The 21,281-nt window shown below is 41.0% G+C and overlaps 1 protein-coding gene across 4 annotated transcripts in view; it reads left to right on the forward strand.

The window, feature by feature from the left end:
• The window catches only part of SEMA5B (semaphorin 5B), a 422,878-nt gene extending 405,887 nt beyond the window's left edge, over positions 1–16,991 (forward strand). For 3 of the 4 annotated variants that reach the window (XM_083153603.1, XM_083153604.1, XM_083153605.1), the window contains 2 exons: positions 839–1,044; positions 12,096–16,991. In XM_083153603.1, coding sequence (XP_083009729.1) covers positions 839–1,044; positions 12,096–12,251 — 362 coding nt within the window. In that variant the 3' untranslated portion in view covers positions 12,252–16,991. Of the gene's footprint in view, positions 1–838; positions 1,045–9,969; positions 10,040–12,095 lie in introns of all 4 variants that reach the window. The other variant, XM_083153606.1, reaches the window with a different exon arrangement.
• The last annotated feature ends 4,290 nt before the right edge of the window (positions 16,992–21,281 follow it).

Genomic DNA, 21,281 nt, shown 5'->3' on the forward strand with positions numbered 1-21,281 from the left:
ACAATGTAATAAATTCATAAAAAAGAACAAGGAGAGGCTTTATACTTATTAATTTGGAGTCTCAAGGGTTATGATTTGCTTCGTAATTAAAGATTCATACGGTCCCTGGTGTAGATCCGTACTGAATTATGTAACCTTAAGGGAGTCCATATACATTGTATGATTTCAGGTTTCGCTGGAGGGAATTTGCAGTCCTCAATCAGAGGCATCCTCACGATAGTTCGATCCTTATATCCGAACCCTGGATATAAGGATCGCGCTTCCGCACCACTGCCGGTGGCCTCCGTTTATCTGCTGGTATTACCAGCAGACTGCACGGCTTTCCATAGCGTCCTGATATGTAAAGATGGTCACAGCGGGGCAATCGCTCAGTGTGTATGCACACTGCACAAACCAGTGTCCAATATAGCAGTACATATCGTGCGTGTTTGGTGCGCCAATGTCACATAAGCGATTGTCGAATCGCTACATTGCCCTTCACTGCTCTATACTTTTCTATGGGCCACTGGAGCGAATGAGGTGCATGAGCATGGCGATGGGATTTTGCCAATTCACAAGTTAACAATGAGCATGGCTACATCGGTATGTCCCTCATTCAGCTGCATGATGTCATCATATGGGTCATCCTATCTGATCTGCAGCAGAAGGGATGACATTGCTGATGACGCAAGTAAACGTGTATTTGGATGTATACATTGTGCGATATGGCTGCTACATTGTGTCAATTTGCATCAGAACAATATATTGCTTTATGTGTACCCAACTGTAGCCCTGAAAAATCAGGTGTATTACCACATATCAGATCTTGATAATTATGTTCTTTTTGTTGCTCTCACAGGTTTCAGCCTTATTCATCTGATCGCTACAGGGGTCTCCTGTTTTTTTGGCTCCAGCCTCCTGACATTTGTTATCTATGTTTATTGTCAACGCTGCCAGAGACAGTCCCAGGAGTCCACTGTTATTCACCCAGCCACCCCTAACCATCTTCATTACAAAGGCAACTCTACACCCAAGAATGAGAAGTACACTCCTATGGAGTTTAAGGTAGGAAGCTCAGATGGGGAGGAACGCGTGTGATGGTTGGGAGGAGAGCATGTTGTGGAGCTGCAGCCAATACGTGAGGTGATGGAAGCGTGCATGTGCTAGTGATGGGGCTATGCAGTGATGGGGGTTTCCTGCATCCCAGCATCATATGCAGTCAGGGGGAGATATGCTGGCTCATAGGAAAACATGTCCACTTTAAAGGAGTAACACTGCCTGCTGTGGACATTAGTAGTATCATAATAGTCGCTTTTCATTCAGATCATATAGAAAACAAGAGATCATGGGATCATTGTGACCCTACACTGCTTAATCTGAGTGCACACAGAAGGGTCTCAGTAGGCAGGGCACTGAGTGCACACAGAAGGGTCTCAGTAGGCAGGGCACTGAGTGCATACAGAAGGGTCTCAGTAGGCAGGGCACTGAGTGCACACAGAAGGGTCTCAGTAGGCAGGGCACTGAGTGCATACAGAAGGGTCTCAGTAGGCAGGGCACTGAGTGCACACAGAAGGGTCTCAGTAGGCAGGGCACTGAGTGCACACAGAAGGGTCTCAGTAGGCAGGGCACTGAGTGCACACAGAAGGGTCTCAGTAGGCAGGGCACTGAGTGCATACAGAAGGGTCTCAGTAGGCAGGGCACTGAGTGCACACAGAAGGGTCTCAGTAGGCAGGGCACTGAGTGCACACAGAAGGGTCTCAGTAGGCAGGGCACTGAGTGCACACAGAAGGGTCTCAGTAGGCAGGGCACTGAGTGCACACAGAAGGGTCTCAGTAGGCAGGGCAACGTATCACATGAACATACTCACAAATTGGGAACATTGCTGGATATAGTTTTCACTCATTATAAAATATATCTTTAAAAAGTGAAATAACCCTTTACCACAAAACATAGGCTTACATTTTCTTCAGGAAGTGTAAGGGGCAAATTTACGATTTCAGATGGGATGTTGCTATGGGCAACCAATCAGAATCTACTTATTTATTTAGCATTTTCTAGAAGATAACAGATCTGAAATGCAATTCCCATCTTAGTACATTTCCCCCTAAGTATTTAGTCTACAGTTTTAGTCTGTGGTGATGCAAGAGCACGATGCAGTGCCTTTCCTGCAGGGCTACTGCTGCATTATTCTAGCGCACACAGCGAGGAGGGTAATTATATTCAGTACTATACTGTATACTGACACATAATACAGCTTACATAAAAAGACTCTCCTTCAGTTCTAGCTAATTATATTGTATGCCAAAGTCCAAACCTGCACTGTCCTCGTATACGGACTGTATTATCCCAAGCAGAACCCCCAGGGAAACGTGGTTAAATATCCTGACAGTTTCATGATGCAGGCTTTAGTTAGTGTCTTGGGGTAGTTGACAAGAATTAATGTTTGGTTTTCGCTTACCTGCCGTAGAAATAAATCAGCGCAGCTGCTTCCTGTTAGAGGTATTGATCTCACTGCTTTGATTTATATTTATAGAGTGTTGTGGTTTAAAAAACTGTTTTAGGAATGGTATGTGGTTGATCGGTAGGCAATGTCTATGCAGACAGTTACTATGCTGACACCAAATGGTCAACATGCACAATGTCAACGTAAACAAAAGGTTGACACAAGCAAAATATTTACATGACAATTTTCCAATCTAAATTTTTATTAAGAGTTTTGTTCCATTTCTTACAGAAGGGGAGCTGGGTACAGAATAAAGGGGGGGGGAGGAGGGGTTACAATCCAACATACAGCAGTTTATACAAATGCAAATAGAAATGCCAATACATACAGAAATGACACTGAGGGTATAGTTAAGAGCAATACAATACAAATAAATGGTTGGCGATAGAGTGGAGTAGGCTAAATGGGTTTTGCAATATATTAGGCCATGTCGTATATCAGTGTTGCCCCTTCTGGGGTGGTAACATAATCTCGCCAACAGGACCAAGTCACTAGGGGAGAAGATGTTTTAGATGAGGAGGTTAAACCCATAGTTTCCATTTGGAACGAATGGTGTCGTTTCCTGATAATTTTACTGAGAGGAGAGATGGTTTTTTCAATCTTGGGCTATTGCTGCTCCTGTAGCTCTGAACAAATGGCCTAAGACGTAGCATTTGATCTGTGGGACGTCATGAGGGTATAAATGCAACAACGCTGGGAGGGGGGACCTCACAATTGGGGCCCGATGACTTTGGAGGCAAGGTTAAAAACCGCCCTCCATAGTTGTATTATTTTCGGACAGGATCAGAAAATGTGATAAGTGTCACCAATCTCTCATCAATTTCTCCTGCACATATCGGAAGTGGCGGGCCAGATTCTATGGAGTTTGGCAGGGGTGAAATTTAGATTGTGTAGAATTTTAAATGCATTTCGAGATGGTTATTACATTTGGATATTTTATGTGATGCGAGATAAATTCTTTCCCATTGGTGTTGGGAAAAGGAACACCCCAGGGCAACCTCCCATTTGATTTGAGTAGTGTATTTATTCTCTAAGGTGTCAGCCTGGCTCTCTGAATACCAAAAGCTTATCAATCCTTTTGAGTTACCAAGAGCTAATTTTGGGGGAGGGTGGCAGGATTGGTCCTGAGGATCTGATCACACACTTATCTGGTAGGGAAAATTGATCCTGAAGGGAGCTAAAGGGAGTTATGGAAGCACCATCTATCAAATCTGCGATGGAATCAATGCTGCATGTTATCCAGAGAGAGAGTTTCATATTAGGTAATAATTTTGATAGGGCATGTACAGAGAGGTTGCGGGAGGGGAGAGAGACTATTTTGGACGATATAACTAATGTGTCCCATGCAAATAGGGAGTCAAATATGGCCCGTGTAGCAGTGTGCACTGGGGGTCTCTGTTGGGCAGGGGTCCAGAGTAGATCTAACAGGGATACTCTAGAAAACAGTTGGGTCTCCAAATCCACCCACTGTTTTTTGCCTTTAGGTAAGGACCAATTGTTTATTTGGGCCACTAAACATGCAAGTTGGTATTTCATTAAGTCTGGTACCACGAGGCCTCCGTGTTTTCGTAGTCTTGTCAATTTCTTATATGCTATACGTGGTTTTTTTTTCTTCCAAATATATTTCAGGATTATTGAGTGTATTTTACATGACAATTTTCAATAGGTTGACATGAGATTTTTTTTGTTTTTTTCTGACTTTTTCATACTTTCATACCATCCACGTGAACTCCATCTGAGAAAGGTAAAGAGTCCTGTGGCATGCCGAGAGAAGTGGTAAAGTAAATGGGAGTTCACATAATGAAATGGACAAACTGATACCCCAAAAACATGAAAAACTCATGTCAACCTATTTATGTGTTGACCATTTTCACATTAACCTTTTGCATGTGTCGACCTGTTGTCTACAATGACTTTATGCATGTTCTTGGTGTCGTCCTTTTGACTCTCTACCTAGACAATGTCTACCATTTAGAACAGTGGTGTCAAACTCATTGCCCTCCAGCTGTTGTCGAACTACACATCTCAGCATGCCCTACCAGTGTTTTAGCAATCCATTATATAAAATCTGTGGCAGGGCATGCTGGGACATGTAGTTCCACAAAAGCTGGAGTTCCATGTTTGACACCACTGATTTAGAACATAACCTTTAGGAACACTGGACTCTTCAGATTTTGTTGCACAGCTTTGGAGAGCTTAGGCCAATGTAAACTGAGACTAATATCATAGTGCAGTAATCTGTGTGCCAGCGACGCAGCAATCTAAACCAAGCTTGTTCTAAACAGATTATGCCCAGGATGTATCAAACGAAAAATATGGTAAAAGCCCTGTTTTCAGTGTTTTCACTGCATTTTCAAATGTATCACTTCCTGGCTGCCAAGTTTTCACAGCGGAGAGCAATGCCAGCTTTTTCCTAACATTACCCTGTAGAAGCCTATGGGCTTCTTATTGCGACTCCCACCCTCCTCACTTGCTGTTTGGGGCAGCCTACTGGTGTGCTGCCCGATTCCAGAGACCTCCTCCCTAAGTGCCTGGGAGTTCCTGCAGTAGGATTCTCTTGAGCATAGGAGGTGAGAGGGACCTGCGAGGACCCATGCCTGGTTCCCATGCTAGATCGGGTCCAGGGTTATAAAACCTAAGGGAATCCCAGTGCCATCCATCATTGGGTCTCCTCTTAACCAATCAGGGCTCAGCTCAGCCCTGATTGCATGTAGGCATCTCTATGGAGATATCTACATCCAATTAGGGCTGACCGCCTTCATAGCTGAGCCCTGATTGGTGCTTGTTCCAAAATAGAGGGGAACCCATGTCTTTTTCTTCCCTGTATTTTTGGAACCAGGACCAGTCTAAGAGCCCAGTGCTGGTTTCTTAAATACAGGGGGACCCCATAACATTTTTCCCCCCATATTTTGGAAACCAGGCATTTTGCTTTCATTTTTTTTTTTGCTTTCAAACATTTTAATTGACAGAACCATGCACAGATCTCACTCATGGTTCTATCAAATTTGCCAATGTGGACCTGGTCATCTTTTGCTGTGATTTTTGCTGTCATGTTTCAGGTACAATTTGAAAACTTACACCTTATTACACTTGTGATTTTGAGGTTTTCTATCGGGAAACATCTGGATGCGATTTTTGAAGTGCGATCTTTTGGTCACGTCAAAATGTGCGATTTTTACTGCAAACCACACGCTACTACATGTGCGATTTTCTGAAAATTTGCAAATTTGGCCATTTTGTTACCAATAAAAATTGCACAAGTCTAAAAATTGCACTCTATTACATTTAACTATATATATATATATATATATATATATATATATATATATAGAGAGAGAGAGAGAGAGAGAGAGTGTAGGCATATGTAACCAACGTTTCGTGGCCAGGGTTGCCACTTTATCAAGGTGCCAATAATACTGTTATTGGCACCTTGATAAAGTGGCAACCCTGGCCACGAAACGTTGGTTACATATGCCTACTGCGTGATTCATTTCTTGTACCGAGTGCCGCCGTCCCCCCTACACTCTACATTTGGCTAGTGATAGCCTGTGGAAGGCACCGGCTTTCTTCACTATTCTCCACGTTGCTTGCTGGGAGTGCCGCCGCCTCCACCACTATATATATATATATATATATATATATATATATATATGCATCTACAAAGATAGATAGTTAGATAGATTTTTTTTTCTCCAGAATAAATGACTGGATTGGTTTGTAGGTTACATCTGGGATGCTGACTTAATGCATTATACAAGAGTTGGAACTTTCATTTATAATTTGGATTGAACTAAAAGCAAAAACCTGAATATTATTAGTGTACGGAATGCAGAAATACTATGCAGGTAAAAGACGTATTCACAACTGAAGTCAGGGCTCTGTTATTATGCATAGTGGCGAGAACGAGGTGTGTAACGAGCCTCCCATTCGTAATTACTGCCGTCTGTTCTTTGTGCATGGCTGCATGCAGACTCTTGGGTTCACTTTGCACGTTCATTATCCATCTATCACAGAACGCTGCCAGGTTGACATGAGACACTTGTCTACTGAGCCAGTGACCGCCATTTACTAAACCAAATGCATCCACTTACCCCTACTTTCTGAGCCAGATATTACAAAATGTATAAAGAATGTCACATCCAGATCCCTAAGATAAACATCACTTAAAATTAGAAAATTACATTTATTATTTGTTGTTTGATAATGATATTCATTTTACATTCAATTTATGTTTTATTTTTTTCAGCAATATTACTGTTTTATTTTGTGTTTATTCGTCTTTTATTCCACTTTATCTTGCCTATATTTGATTTTAATATTTTGATCAACTGAATGGAAGGGTATTTCCACTTGTAGCTTTGCCCACACATTCCTCTTACCACTGCTGATAGAAGCTGATGAGAGGAGATTGTGGTGGCAAAGACTTATAATAGGTCCAATGACACATCAGTGTCACACAGGCCATGGTCTGTGGCAAGTCAGTTACTGTATCTTATGATTAATATGGAATGTCACGCTCTAAACATTAGGGCAAATTGTCACCACACAACAGACATCACCATTGTAGTTTTCACACATGTGTCACGGAGCATCAGGATGACACACTGTAAGTATCACTAATTAGCTCATAGTGTTGTCCAGATACTGTAGCCCGATCCCTTATGAGCGGATAAAGCAAATTATGTTTTAAGTGAGATTCAAAGAGGTTCCCAATCAATAAAGAAAAGCATACTTTTACATTTGATTAGTTCATTTATTATAGTATATCAATGAACATGAAACTAAACATTATTTGCTTTTCCTAGAAATAAAATCAAGGATAATAAAGATGTTCAAAGTCGTCAGACATTATCACATACTCTATAGTGCGAAGCTACAATGATATAATCGCATATATCACAAGTCAACCCTGTAAGATATACTGTATATAGACAAACATACAAGCAGGAGAGAACCGTCAGCAGGATTCGGGCAGTTAAAAATTATGTGCGATATAACTCGATACACAAATGGAAAGGAGAGTAGATCATAGATAATAAAATAGAGTCAAATAAAATAAGGCAAGCGTGTGAGTAGCTGGGCGAGCAGCAGGAGGTGGAGAAAGAATAATCCAAAGCTAGTGGAAATTTATTATATTTAAAGTACTTGTAAATTAAAACATGACTCATATTAACATGGCGCAGTAAGCGTGCAAATATTTTAACAATTTGTATATACAGTATTAAAACACAAATATAGCAATGTCCTAGGAAAGTATTTGCTCAAAGAGTAAAGGCCCCGCATACACTAGTGATATTTGGTCTGATTTGACCTGATTCCGATGGAGTGGACCGATAAATCGGACACAATTTCATGTTGCGACATACAGTACCACTGATAGAAATACAGAGCACAGCTGCCACCTCTGGGGTAGTGGAAGACTTTGGGAGGGAGCAGCACCGCAAGAAACTCATGGTAGTGACATCATTACCATAAATGGCCATAGTACATACACCGTTCTATCTACTGTTCCATCAGTATGTATTGTATGAAAAAAAAAAAGGTACTCTTTACCTAGAAGGGCGCCCACGATTCTGATCTTGGGCATCGCAAGGTAAAAAAATCGCGTCGGTCGCATCGCATGCGACCAAAAAATCGCATGCGATGCGACCACCGCTATTTCCCATAGGGAACAATGTTAAATGTCCCAATTGACCCGATTTTCCATAGGGAACAATGTTAAATGGCCCACAGAGGCCAAATAGGCACCCTGAAGTGTGAAATGCCCCCCCCCCCAATTGTTAACGCCACCCCACGATCAACGTGAACCCGAAGCGTGGCAAGCGCAGCGAGCCCGCGAGGGGCGGCGGTACGCGTCCTACAACCTTTTCATACCCCCACTATCCACGTCGGCGTGGAGTTGAGAATAGAAAGTGTGGTGAGCGCAGCGAGCCCCGCGAGGGGACGCGGATACCTTCACAGGTATCCGCGTCCCCTCGCGGGCTTCACAGGTATCCGCGGGGCTCGCTGCGCTCGCCACGCTTCGGGCTCTATTCTCAACTCCACACCGACGTGGATAGTGGGGGTATGAAAAGGTCGTAGGATGCGTACCGCCGCCCCTCGCGCGCTCGCTGCGCTTGCCACGCTTCGGGTTCACGTTGATCGTGGGGTGGCGTTAACAATTGGGGGGGGCATTTCAAACTTCAGGGTGCCTTTGGCCTCTGTGGGCCATTTAACATTGTTCCCTATGGAAAAACGGGTCAATTGGGACATTTAACATTGTTCCCTATGGGAAATCGCGGTAATCGCGTCGGTCGCATCGCTTGCGATTTTTTGGGTCGCATGCGATGCGACCGATGCAATTTACATTTTAAGCTGTATTTCTATGTAAAATCGCAGGCATCGCATCGGTCGCATCGCATGCCATTATAATGGCATGCGATGTACATGCGATGCCCGCGATGGGCGCCCTTCTAGGTAAAGAGTACCAAAAAAAACAATATATCTATATTGATTACAGTTATATAAAATTTCATATTAGAAGGGTGTTGGGCTCCTCCAATACAATGTATGGACTTATAATTATAGAACCTAAAACAGTGACTTTCTAAAAACAAACCAATTTACCCACCTCAAATAAGTTCAGCCTTGCAGTTTAAGTGATCATGTTCATATTTAGAAATCATTACACTGAAGCTCTATCTGACAATCCAACTTCATTCTTTTTTTGACAGACTTCATCTATAAATATATTTTTTCGGAACATTTGCACACGAGACAGAGGCTAGAGCTCATTTTGAGAAAACTGTTTATTTTTGTGTTCATTCTTACCTAAAGTACATGCATCACTCTCCTTTTAATTTCTCAGCACATACTTAGATAATATATATTAATGTTACCGGGTATTGAACTAATAATAATAATAGCGCTCTATCTTCAACGCTTTTACAGACTTCAAAAACAATGCACATAATACCTAACCTAGCCATTCATTATTTGGCTGGTGCAAATGAAAATCTTATTGGCCAATTTGTTTATTCTTTCGTACACCTAACAGGTCATATATGATTATTTCCCCATATGAGCGAATGTGGCATTGTTAAGGATTCGGTTAACTTATTTTTTTACATTGTGAATAAATAAAGGCAGCTACAGGTATTTCTTCATTTCCTGATAATGATGATACTGCAGCCTGTCCAATCATTAGTACCCAGAGACATCTCTATGGCATGTTGTGGTAAACTGAGAGACTGGGTTATCATGCTGGTGCAGCTACACAAATCACTGCCCCCAGATACAGTATGTACGGGTGATGGATGCAAATAACACAGGAAAGAAATTGTACTGTAGACGATCTTACAGGCTCTTAGACATTTGCTCCTGGCAGGTGATCTGTGCAATAAGATCTTTCCGGATCACGCACTTATGTCACATATTCATATTCTCATTAGTATCATTCTCATGTTACACTAAATGCCAGTGCAGTGATTGTGACCTGTTGCTTGTAGCTGACAGAAGTGACCCACTTAATAACGGGGACTCCAGTGCTAGAGATGTGCCAATGGAGCTGGAGAGCAGGTAAATCCACCCAACCCATTCAGGAGACGTTATCTGCCTCTTTCCTGTGTCTGGCTTATTTATTTATTTCCAGTTTTTTATATAGCGCAGCAGATTCAGTTGCGCTTTACATTTGTAGGACAAACTGGGTAACAACAGACAGACATGGAGGTAGGAGGGCCCTGCTGCAACCTTACAATCTTACGATTATTGAGATCGTGATACATATTTTAGTAAGGAAGCAACTACTCATTTCTGTAATGTAACAACCTGATCCACAGAACATCATTTATTGTTCTACTGGTTCATTGCTGACTGAACTTTCCAAATAACATAGTCTTTGGGCTGGAAATAGGCACAAAGTCTATCGAGTCCCGTGCTGGTCTCCCATTTCTACATTCGTCCCTGAATAGAAAATCTTTTTAAAGCTTAAAAACATGCTGTAAACATTCTTTAGGCCTGATTTATGGTAAGATGAATACAAAAACCAAGATGGTGGCTGGGTTGGACTAAAGCTTCATGTTAAGTAAGGACTAACTGCTCCCATGGGCCTTGATTTGCTAAGTAGAAGATATTATAATATAAGCAAATTACTGAATTGAGAAAGGGGTGGAGAAAGCAAACCTGCAACATTCTTATCTATAGGTAGGGGCACATGGCCATATCAACTCTGCAAATCAACCTGAATTGTTATTAATTAGCTATATAAATAGTAATGGAAACATTTTAGTTTAGTATAGAAAATAATTGTAGTAAAGAATGAAGATCTTGGACTTTGACATTTAAACAGCGTACATCTTATTTATAGAATACCATTATTTATATAGTGCACACATATTCCTTATCGCTGTACTGGGAATATTTTACCATCCTATTGGAGATCAAAATCTATGTTTCCTGTCACATGTGTACAGACATACACACTAGAGTTAATTTTTGTCAGGAGCCAATTAAACTACTATTATAAAGGTTCCCAAACTTAGTCCTCAAGGCACCTAACTGTTCAGGTTTGAAAGAAATCCATGGCTCGGTGCAAATGGTTAAATCAAACTGACTAAGGTACTAATTCATTCACTAGCATATTTTGGGGATTGTGGGAAGAATCCCACAGAAGCTTTCTGTTTAAATAATTAAATTCCATAAAACAGTATTTTCTATGCTGCTTTTGAGTCACAAAGTACTCTAGACATTACATATAAAGGGTCAATCCTATTAACTGCGAAGGGTGCAATGTACCATTGCCACAGTGTTTTGATCCTGGCAACGGCACCCAATCTTGCACCCTATAGGACAGTGAGCACCTCTGTGCGAATTCAGAACACCATAAAGTGTGCCCGCTGCTACAATGACCCGCACACCCAAGATCTTTGCTGCTAATTGGAATGACCCAAAAAACGTAAATATTGATCAGCTGTATTTACACAACTTTGATGAATAGACATTTTAGAGCTTTATTTATGTTTACTGAATATCACCTTGCTTCCAAGCAGAGACAATGTGATCCCCAGTGGGGCTATTAATTCTTATTTTGTATGATCATACCACACAGAGCATAAAATTCCCTCTAACAAATAATACATTACTTTATTATTTTTAACCTCCGACATCAGTGAGTTCATGCTCACAAGTAGTGAAGTAAAAGTGTATCTAACTAGGAGTAGTTAATAGGTGTTATGGCATTTGGAGCCTAATTCAGACCTGATCGCAGGACAATTTTTTTCTGAAAATGAACAAAATCATGCTGCACTGCAGGTGGGGCACCTGTAATATGTGCAGAGAGAGTTAGATTTGGGTAGGGTGTGTTCAAACTAAAATCTAAATTGTGGTGTAAAAACAAAGAAGCTATTATTTACCCTGCACAGAAAAAAAATATCACCTCACCTCTCTGCCCATGTTACATCTGCCCCACTGCAGTCCACATGGTTTTGCCCATTTTGAGAACAAATTTGTCCTGCATCCAGGTCTGAATTATGCCCATTAGTTACTGAATGTCCTGTGTGGGAGCACTGGCAAGGTTGGGATGTTTTAGATGCAGCTACAGTATGTCTCTAAACATCTTAATTTTCTTATTTTGCAGACGCTCAATAAAAATAATTTGCTCCCAGACGACCGAACCAACTTTTACCCTTTGCAGCAAACAAACATGTACACTACCACATACTATCCGAGTACTCTGAACAAATACGACTTCAGACCAGATTCGTCCCCTGGCAGAACTTTCACGAACAGCTGAGACATTGCTCATAATGGAATTCACGTCGCCTCACTGAGGTTCCATCTACACCCCCCTCTCAAGCTCAATAAATTGTGACTCAGCTCATTCTCCATCATCAAATGAGTTGAGAATATCCCAGACTAGACCTGTTGAACCTTCTCTTGAGGACATCGCACTGGAGGCAACTTCTAGGACATGGTTAGAGTGGTCTCTTCACGACCAGGAGAGGAGTCCCAAGACCTCTGATTACTTGAAAATGAACAAGCTGCTTCTGCAGAGATGCCAGGACATGTAAATTTTTTTGTTTGAAATTTCCTGGTGATTTGTGGAAGCATTTGACATGTTCCTACATGAGTAATGTTTCCATAAGCAAAAGAAAATAATGTGTTACACTGAATGGCTTTGTTGCTTTGCATGACCAACTTTGTCTCATTTTCACATTGCGGCTCGTATTCTGTCTCTGACGGTATAAATTCCTGGATTTTACCAATCAGCCTCACCCCTTCTCTGCAGCAATCCAGACATACTACTGCCTATGGTGAGAATGAAGAGGAACTTTTTTGAAAAATGGTGTTCTCGTTTTGCTGGAAATAGTGAAATACTTGCCGAATAGGAACTATTCCACCTCTAACATGTGGCTACGTTTTCATTATGTACCAGTTCCAGTAACCGCTCCATCTGGTGTGATACATGGTTCTAAGCGTCAACTACAAAAGTGAAACGTTTCAAATTATATTCTTCAACTATAAAAGGTCCGCAAAAGTTTTCGCCTCTTTGTTACCTAGAAATAGAATATGATAAATCATGGTGGCATTAAAAACACTGAGACGGAGTTTTCTGTTGGACACACTCAGACTGAATGTCTCACCCCACAGGATGCATGTGTGTGGAACAGCGTCACAAATGAGAGGGGGGAGGGAGCAGGTGCATCCATGGCAACTACAACAGCCAATCTCTGGGCCAATGTTAGTGACTGGAGGTGGAAACACCATTTTCAAAGCCTTCAGATTGGCTGCACGTTCTGATGTAATAACTCATTCTGATGTACAAAGAATCATTGAACACTATGGATTTGTTAATGTAGATTTTTATTTCAATTCATGTTTACTAGGATTGCAATTGTTGTATTATTTTTAGATTTTTTTTATAAATAACAGGACAAAGAATGTCAATGCATCTTGTCTTCCACTATATATATGTTTGACCCAGAATATGTTTAAATATCACAGAGATGCCATTACTGCAGCAGGACTGTAAATCCAGTTGGTGGTGTGACAGTTTAATGGAGATATCAACCTTACAAGTACAATGAAGTTTTACAAGATACAGCGACGGCTAATAATCCAGTATATTATTCTGGAAACCGTAGCCAGGAACAAACAGTGGTTTTCACAGTCTTGTACTATATGGAAGGGTTGTTTATAGAGTCTTTGAAGTGTCATACGATAGATGAGAGGTGGCATTAGCCTGTGTAGACTTTTGTCTGAAGTACGTGATTTGAAGATATTGAGATTTTAGGATTGATGTTTAGAAATGTTTGGTGGAAAGAAAAAATAAATTGAAGAATGTGGCAGATTGGGTTCGGTATTCACACTTTGCCACTTACCCCTTCTGGGAAACAGATGGGATAAGTTTTAAAAAGTGGCATTTAGAGTTGTTTTGCGCCTTAGTTTAGAGTAATTGCAATGCAAACCCATTCAGTGCCTGTTCTGTTTTTACAGTATTTAAATCCGGATGTAAGACATAGGAAGAGTTTCAGGTCTACACGAGAGTTAAGCTTTATAAATACAGTATACCCTGATCCGGGTTCTAGGAGGGAAAGAGACACTGGGTCGGCATTTTGTCATGTACTTGATGTAACGAGATGTGTTAAACTCTTGCAGCCTCAGCTCCACTCTCCCCGTCCGCCTCTTACTGCTAATGACATGGCAGTTCTCTCATTGTGACAGAAACACATTTTCTGCAGATTGAATTTCTCTCACCACTCAATATTAGTGGTTTGCCCCAAGGTCATAACATTTCCTCTAAAATTGTCTCTTCAATCTCCTCTGGGGTAAAGTGACACTGGCTAGTTTGCAGCCTTCCGCTGGTAGTAGGGATGTGCATTCCAGCATCAGTCAGAAAGTAGATTACTGATGTATGATAAGAATGCTGTAACCTTTTCAGAATTGTCTGTAGTAAATTAAGCCTGCCCTGCCTGAGAGATGTATTGTGCAATTTCATTGTCATTTTGTGGGCTGAACACAACATTTATGAGGATGCAGCCAATCAGTTTTCTAGGAACCAGTGACATGTAGTGGCATGCAGTGGAAGCCAATTTGTAGGCCGAAGCATTACTCATGAAATTCAAATTCATCAGGAGTCGGTGACATTATTGACTATAGAGGCACAAGGAAAGCAGAGATATACCGTCAGTAGCTGTGTGGTGAACTACATCAAAACTCATGAGAACTCACTAGAAATCAGGAAATAGGTCATAGGTCACAGAGTTCTAGATACATAGGATTTTGATCCGCTATGTAATAAAAATGCACAGGGCTGACTAGTGACTGCCCTTTTCTGTTTCATCATTCCAGGCATGACTGACTGATGTCAGGCTTAGGAATGTATTTTTAGATCTTTATGATATATAGATTAAAAAATGCACCATTATTTTTAACATTGTTGCTTTGAATAATCAGAATAACATTGAAGAGTATATTTTAACATCATGCTGCATTTACTTTAGTTTACCATTGCTGAGAATACAAAACCAATATAACACCTAAAATATTTCATAAGCAGCAGAGACGCAGGGGCATCATCCTCAATAATGTAGGGACCATATGCCAGCATATAATAGATTGACTATATCATTAAAACATTACATACACTGAGGTATATTAAATTGGGTCCGAGTTGTTGGATGTGCGCGACTTCAGGTAACAATGCCTGTATTTTTAAAGCAGACATCATCTACAAGGCAAAAAACAGGTTGGCTTTGCCTTGTAAATGAATGCGACTTTAAAAATAGGGGAATTCTCGTCCCCAGCAGATCCGGCAACTTGGACCCTATCACTTTTACCCCAGTGTATTTAATGCTTTTGTAAAGTTAACAAGCGATAAAAAAAAAAAACAGTATTTACCTGTACAGCTTCTACTGCACAGAGGCATAACCCTGGGAGACAATGGAGTCATCTGTTGCCGGGCTCCTGCTCCCAAGGGGGCACCTCTCCTACCCTGCAAGTTTGAATCCGTTAATTGAAGGCCATCAATATCGCTTCTGCGGCCGACTCCTCTTCCTAGTAGGACCATAGATGTCACACTCTCTTTATTTTAAACATAATATACTTAACATACATACATACATTCACATATACATATTTATATGGGGGGTGATACCACTATTTATCTTGCCTTTGGGCAACTGAAAAAAACTTACGCCACTGCTACTGCATGCAAAGGACATTATTTGTTATATCCCTTCATTAAAATTGAACATCTCCTTCAGTGCTGAGCCCATATGTGTAATTGTTCAGAAATTGGGGTTCTAATGCACACCTGGGATACTCCAGTAGACCTTCTCTGTCCCTAAGTCACAGCAATCTCACACTGTGCATCCAGCCAGGCTAGTAACAACATAACATGTTCCTGTGGGAATCATGAAATACAAATTACATCTGACTATGACAAATTCATTTTATGTGCTAAATCTACAAAATTGAACAGACCAAATTGAATTTCCGAGCTCTGTATAAACCTTCACTTTGCATATTTATATCTTCATCTGATGTGCAGTGGGGAAGTTCTCAAAACTATTAAAGATAACCACGCATTAAATCCCTCAGACCACAGTGATAATGTCATTTATAAAGACCAATAGCATCTGGGGAAACTATCAATGCGGGGTGCTCATTTTTCAGTCTTTGCAAAGAGATAAATTACTAAAGTCCAAATTATCAGATTCAATGTGTGTCAAATAAATATTCTTTCTTCTAGTTTTGCAACAGACCACACATTGTGTGCCCTGGTAATAATTCTATTATAATTTGCAAAGTGTATTTGTTTTACATTCAGGGCGTGTCTGCTTGTCCACCTAAAACCCATCTGCACGCATCTTTAATTATGTAGACTGGGGTAATTGGAGTAAATATGGCCCGGTGCATAGATCTATGCGCCAGGTCATAGTTACCCCCGTTACTCCAGTCTACATAACTCTAGTGGACCCAAGCGATGTAAAGTCTTAGTTGCCTACCCCCCGCTCCTCCAGTACGCTCTCATTTCAGTCATATATTTTCCTGTGAAATTGAGTTTTTCCATAGTCTGCTTAACACATTATTATACCGAAGGCAGGCCAGGCTGTACAGACACTCCCAGGATTGGCCATCTGCCCATCTCCATTGCTCTCTATGCTGTCTACATTACTTGGCTTTTGGCAGGAGATGTGGCCTTTAACCAGTTGCTGAAAGTACCCCAGCAATGGTGGATGGAGGGTTGTTCATATCTAAAAATGTCCTTTACACAATAAATTGTACACTTTCCATACTACAGTATAAATATAGGACTATAAAGGAGTGCTTCAAAGTGTTAAAATGTAATAATTATTTATTTATTTAAAACATAATTTGTTATAGCTCTTTTGTGAGACAATTGGCAAACGGCAGCGACTGGTATCCATGGTAGTTGTTCTCACTGCAGCGTTGTTCTCGTAGCATTCGCTTGTCTGACCAGAAGTGATCAGAGAGCTAAAAACATATGTTTTGTAGTAATAATTTTAATTACATTTTTTCGTTGCTATTACATTTTAACACTTTCTTACGCTCCTTTATACCACTGTATTTATGAACAGTCATTATGGACCAGCCATAATACTATAGCGTGGAACATATAACCACACGTTCCATCCTACAGATGTAGCCCTGCTCATTGATGGCGCAATCTCTCCTGTGTGCATTTAATTTGCTTCTGCGGGCCATAAGTATTGAGCAGCGATATCGCAGTGTGGCAATTCCCCATTGCGGGTGCTATTTAGGTACAACAAACAAGCACAAGTGGGCGGATCGCAGCAATGATATGCATGGCTACATATGTATATTGCCTTATTCATCTGGACGTGGAACTGTAAACTCTGTAGCCATTTTGTTCTAAGACACTTCTACTGTATATCAGTAAATTAAACTAAAATTAAACTCCCCTTGCCAAAATAAAAAATAGTCATGTGACATTCTGACCCCATGATGTTGATGACTCAGACAAAGGATCATGTCGGTTCTTGTGATCTTCATAATGGAACCTAAAATGCCTTACAGCAGCCCATATTACTGCAGACAAGCTTCTTTACCTCGTCTAGGTTTTTAATCACTTAGTTAGGATCTTATAAGAATTGTAGTGTGTGCCATGGTAGAATATCTCCTTAGGAATTGGGATAATTGAGCCAAAATGTGCTACTTTACTGCTGGTCCTGAGCTCAGAAACAACATATTGGAGGTACAGTATCCAGGTTTCTTGCTGCACCACTAACATGGTGCACAATATTCACAGCCCAGACATTCGTGTAATGCTGTGTTATATGTCGTAATGTCCTGGGTGCCTTATATTTACAAACATTTCTTATGGTATGTCTTTGTCAAACACCTGAATAAGATTGTAAGCTCTTTGGAGCAGAGGTATAAGTATTAAGTACTGTTGGTGGCGATTCTTAGTTCCCATGCTTTAGTTCTGCCGGGATGTGAGTATTCCTGGAGCAGCATTGCATCCTGACTTTGCAGAGTCTGGACAGCCTAGAACTGGATAAGAAACGGACAGTTTGGGAACTAGGAATTAGAAGATGCTTTTTGTTCTCCCAGACGTTCCTATGCCGATTGCTTCATCCCCATTATGCAAAGCTTGCCGTTAATTAGTGGGCTCTGTGCTGAAGGCTCATTACCTTCCTATGCAATTGAACTTGCCATGGTACTCTAGAATAATGTGACAGATTGTAATCACTGCCTTTAGACACTGTGAATTCCTTTTTTTTGTACTCTGTATTTTTTATATATTGTACAATGTAAAAAAAAAAAAAAGACTTCAGAAATAAATGAAATGTTTAAAAAAAATACAACAAAAAGCCATAAGCCTCACTTTGGTGATTTTCTTGGGGACATTTGGAAAAGGGGAGACATGACATCCAATGATTCCAGAGAAGAATGGAATGGGGCCATACACACGGGGCGATTACAGACCCATTTCTAAGTGATCTAGCCAGCTCGCTTAAAAATGAAGCACAGATCGCGCTATGTGTATGACCCCGGCGATGCACAGTCCCACGCATCGCTATTGTCTGACTAGGTTTATACTGCATGCAGGATAAGGCCTTGTACACAGGGGCGATGGGAGCTTTGTGCTGAGCGTCTTAGTCAAGCACAGATAGCTCAGCACACAGCGCTGAGCGATCTGTCACTACCGGTGTTCTCAATAGAGAGAACACAGGCAATGACTAGATGTGTACTGCAAGCCGTATTAATCTAGTCAGGCAATAGTGATGTTTTGCCGGGGGCCATACACACAGAGCGATTCGTTCTTCATTTCAAAGCATTCTGGTCAGATCGCTTAGAAATGGGGAAGTTAAAGCCTGGTGTGTATGCCCACTCTATTCATTGCTAGTCATTGCCTTTGTTCTCTCAGTTAAGAACATGGCAGTAACAGATTGCTCAGCGCACATCCCTGGTACTGCATTGTGTGTTGAGTGATCTGTGCTTAACTAGATCGCATAGGAATATGGATATGGTAATAAGGTGCGCTGGGACTGACAATATCTTAACTAGATCGCTCAGCACAAAGCTGCCATCGCCCTGTGTGTACACGGCATTAGTCATCACTGCTAAACATGAGACAGATTTCTGCCTGGTGAGATAACGGCCTGCCCCTACTAATAGGGCCTACACACATGCCGATATTAAGGCATTTTCTAAGTGACTTTGCTTAGTTTGGCAAAGTCGCTTCAAAAATGCCCTACATCGGTGTCTGTATAGGGGCTATAGCGACAGCAATGTACATCGTTATCACTGGCCGAGATTGATGGACAGTGTCCACCAATCTCACTGGTTGCTAGTGTTCTCCACTGGAGAGCTTGCTTTGTGTGTGGGCTCTCAGCTGTGTGTGCTTAGCAACAGCACTGCAGCAGTACCTGACCTATCATAGCTAGGTCACCCTACACACATTGCTATAGTATTAAGTTGCTCAACTCAATTCAACATACAGTATAGGCCTCATCAAAAATAGCACCTCTTACTGGCACCTTCTATGGGCCTCTAGTGATGCATAGTAAGGTGCTCAAGGGAAGAGTAACAATATATTAGTAATACAAGTTTTTGCTATTACTCGGTGTGCTCTTGTTTATTACAAAGATTCTGGCACTGTAATCATTTAATAGAGAGCTTGCCAAACACTTTGTATTCTAGCCTGTAGGTGTCACTGTTTCCCCTGGGAGACATATAGCTGTGAAGGAAAATTTGTAAGGGAACAGGTGTAACAGTGACATCTGGAGGCTAAGAGAAGGTACTGTGCATCAGTATAATCATGCAGATGAATATACCATAACCATTTTTTAGATCCATTTTCAATGGTACAAAACTACATTAATTGTGAATTTTATGGTTTCTATAAGAGGAATAGGAATGGCAAGAAGAGTGGATAGAGGCTCAATGTCCCCTACCTTAGAATAGCCACCTGGGAATCTAGATGAGGACTTGACAGAATGATCAGAGATCAAACATAGATCTGTCATTGTGCAGAGGTTGACATTCTGCTGAATGAAAAGCTGGCAGATCAGGCAGGAATTTGTGGTTGTACTACAGCTTCATTTGCGGAGTACAAAAAAAGAAATGTTTGGAAACGGTCCACACAACGTAAGTTGTGCATTATGTGTGTGATATTTAATGCATTCTGTATTACGTGGAGCATCCTCACACATTTGTTTAAAGATCCTGATAGGACCAATATCAGCCAGGGTCTTAAAACTAACTGTGGACCATATGCTATGTGGTAGGTGCAGACTTATTTATTTATTTGAAAGGAGGGGTACTGTCCTGCCCTTCTACCCTAATGGTTCTCATTTCCACGATATAACCCAAACAAAGTCTTAGGTCGCTAAATGTTCTCCTTGGAAATGTTGTTTTGTTGTCTCAGGGTTTTTTGTTTTTACTAGAAAAGGATTGAGAAATAGCTTTCTAGTGCAATAAGTGAGTGTCCAGTTTGGCAAATAGTGATAATGTGCGTACCATGTAGAGAGCGCTATTTCTCATTCTTTTATTGTGATTTATTAACAGTTTCTTATTTAGTGCACACATATTCCGCAGCGATTTACAGAGAATAGTTGAATATTCACATCAGTCCCTGCCCCAGTAGAACTTACAATCTATGGGGCAGATGTATTAATCCTTAACAAGAGATAAATGCAAGGTTGATAACAGAAATAATGGTAACAACCAGAGAGCGCACTGTATTGCTCTAATTTTCTATTTTTATTTATATTTATTTGCATAAGTAATTAAATCGCATACATGATAATAAAAATATTAAAAACAAAATTTAAATACACCTTAAAGAAGGATAATTGAATGTTATAATCAATTTATAAAGAAGCATCTACATCCACCTTAATAATTATTTGTATATATACTGTGTCCTTCTGGGTAACTCAGACTCGACAATTATCGGTTTCCTTGAAATGACAGGTATGTGGCAAAGTTAGTGCAACAACGTTTTAGATGAACGTGCCTTTTGGCTGATATAATTGAATATCTGTCCTGCAAACAATTGATTGGAATATATTACCGGCTGCTGGCTTGGTGTGGTGCTGAGACGTGATGTTAAGAAGCGTCCGCTTCTAAGGGTGTTGCTCCGATGGTAGGGAGCCGGTGCCGGGAGCAGACTCGCAGTGGGAGATGGTAGCTTCTCACACCAGCGTGACTCCGTTGGAGAGGGAGCCGGTGCTGGGAGCTGCCGATGGACGTCTCAAGATGGAAGGGGCGCTGGTAAGTTGGTCCCGTACCCGCTCACACCAGCTTAACTCCTGTGGATAAGGAGCCG

Source organism: Crinia signifera, chromosome 7 (genome assembly GCF_055691185.1).
Source record: "Crinia signifera chromosome 7, ASM5569118v1, whole genome shotgun sequence".
Classification (NCBI taxonomy): domain Eukaryota; kingdom Metazoa; phylum Chordata; class Amphibia; order Anura; family Myobatrachidae; genus Crinia; species Crinia signifera.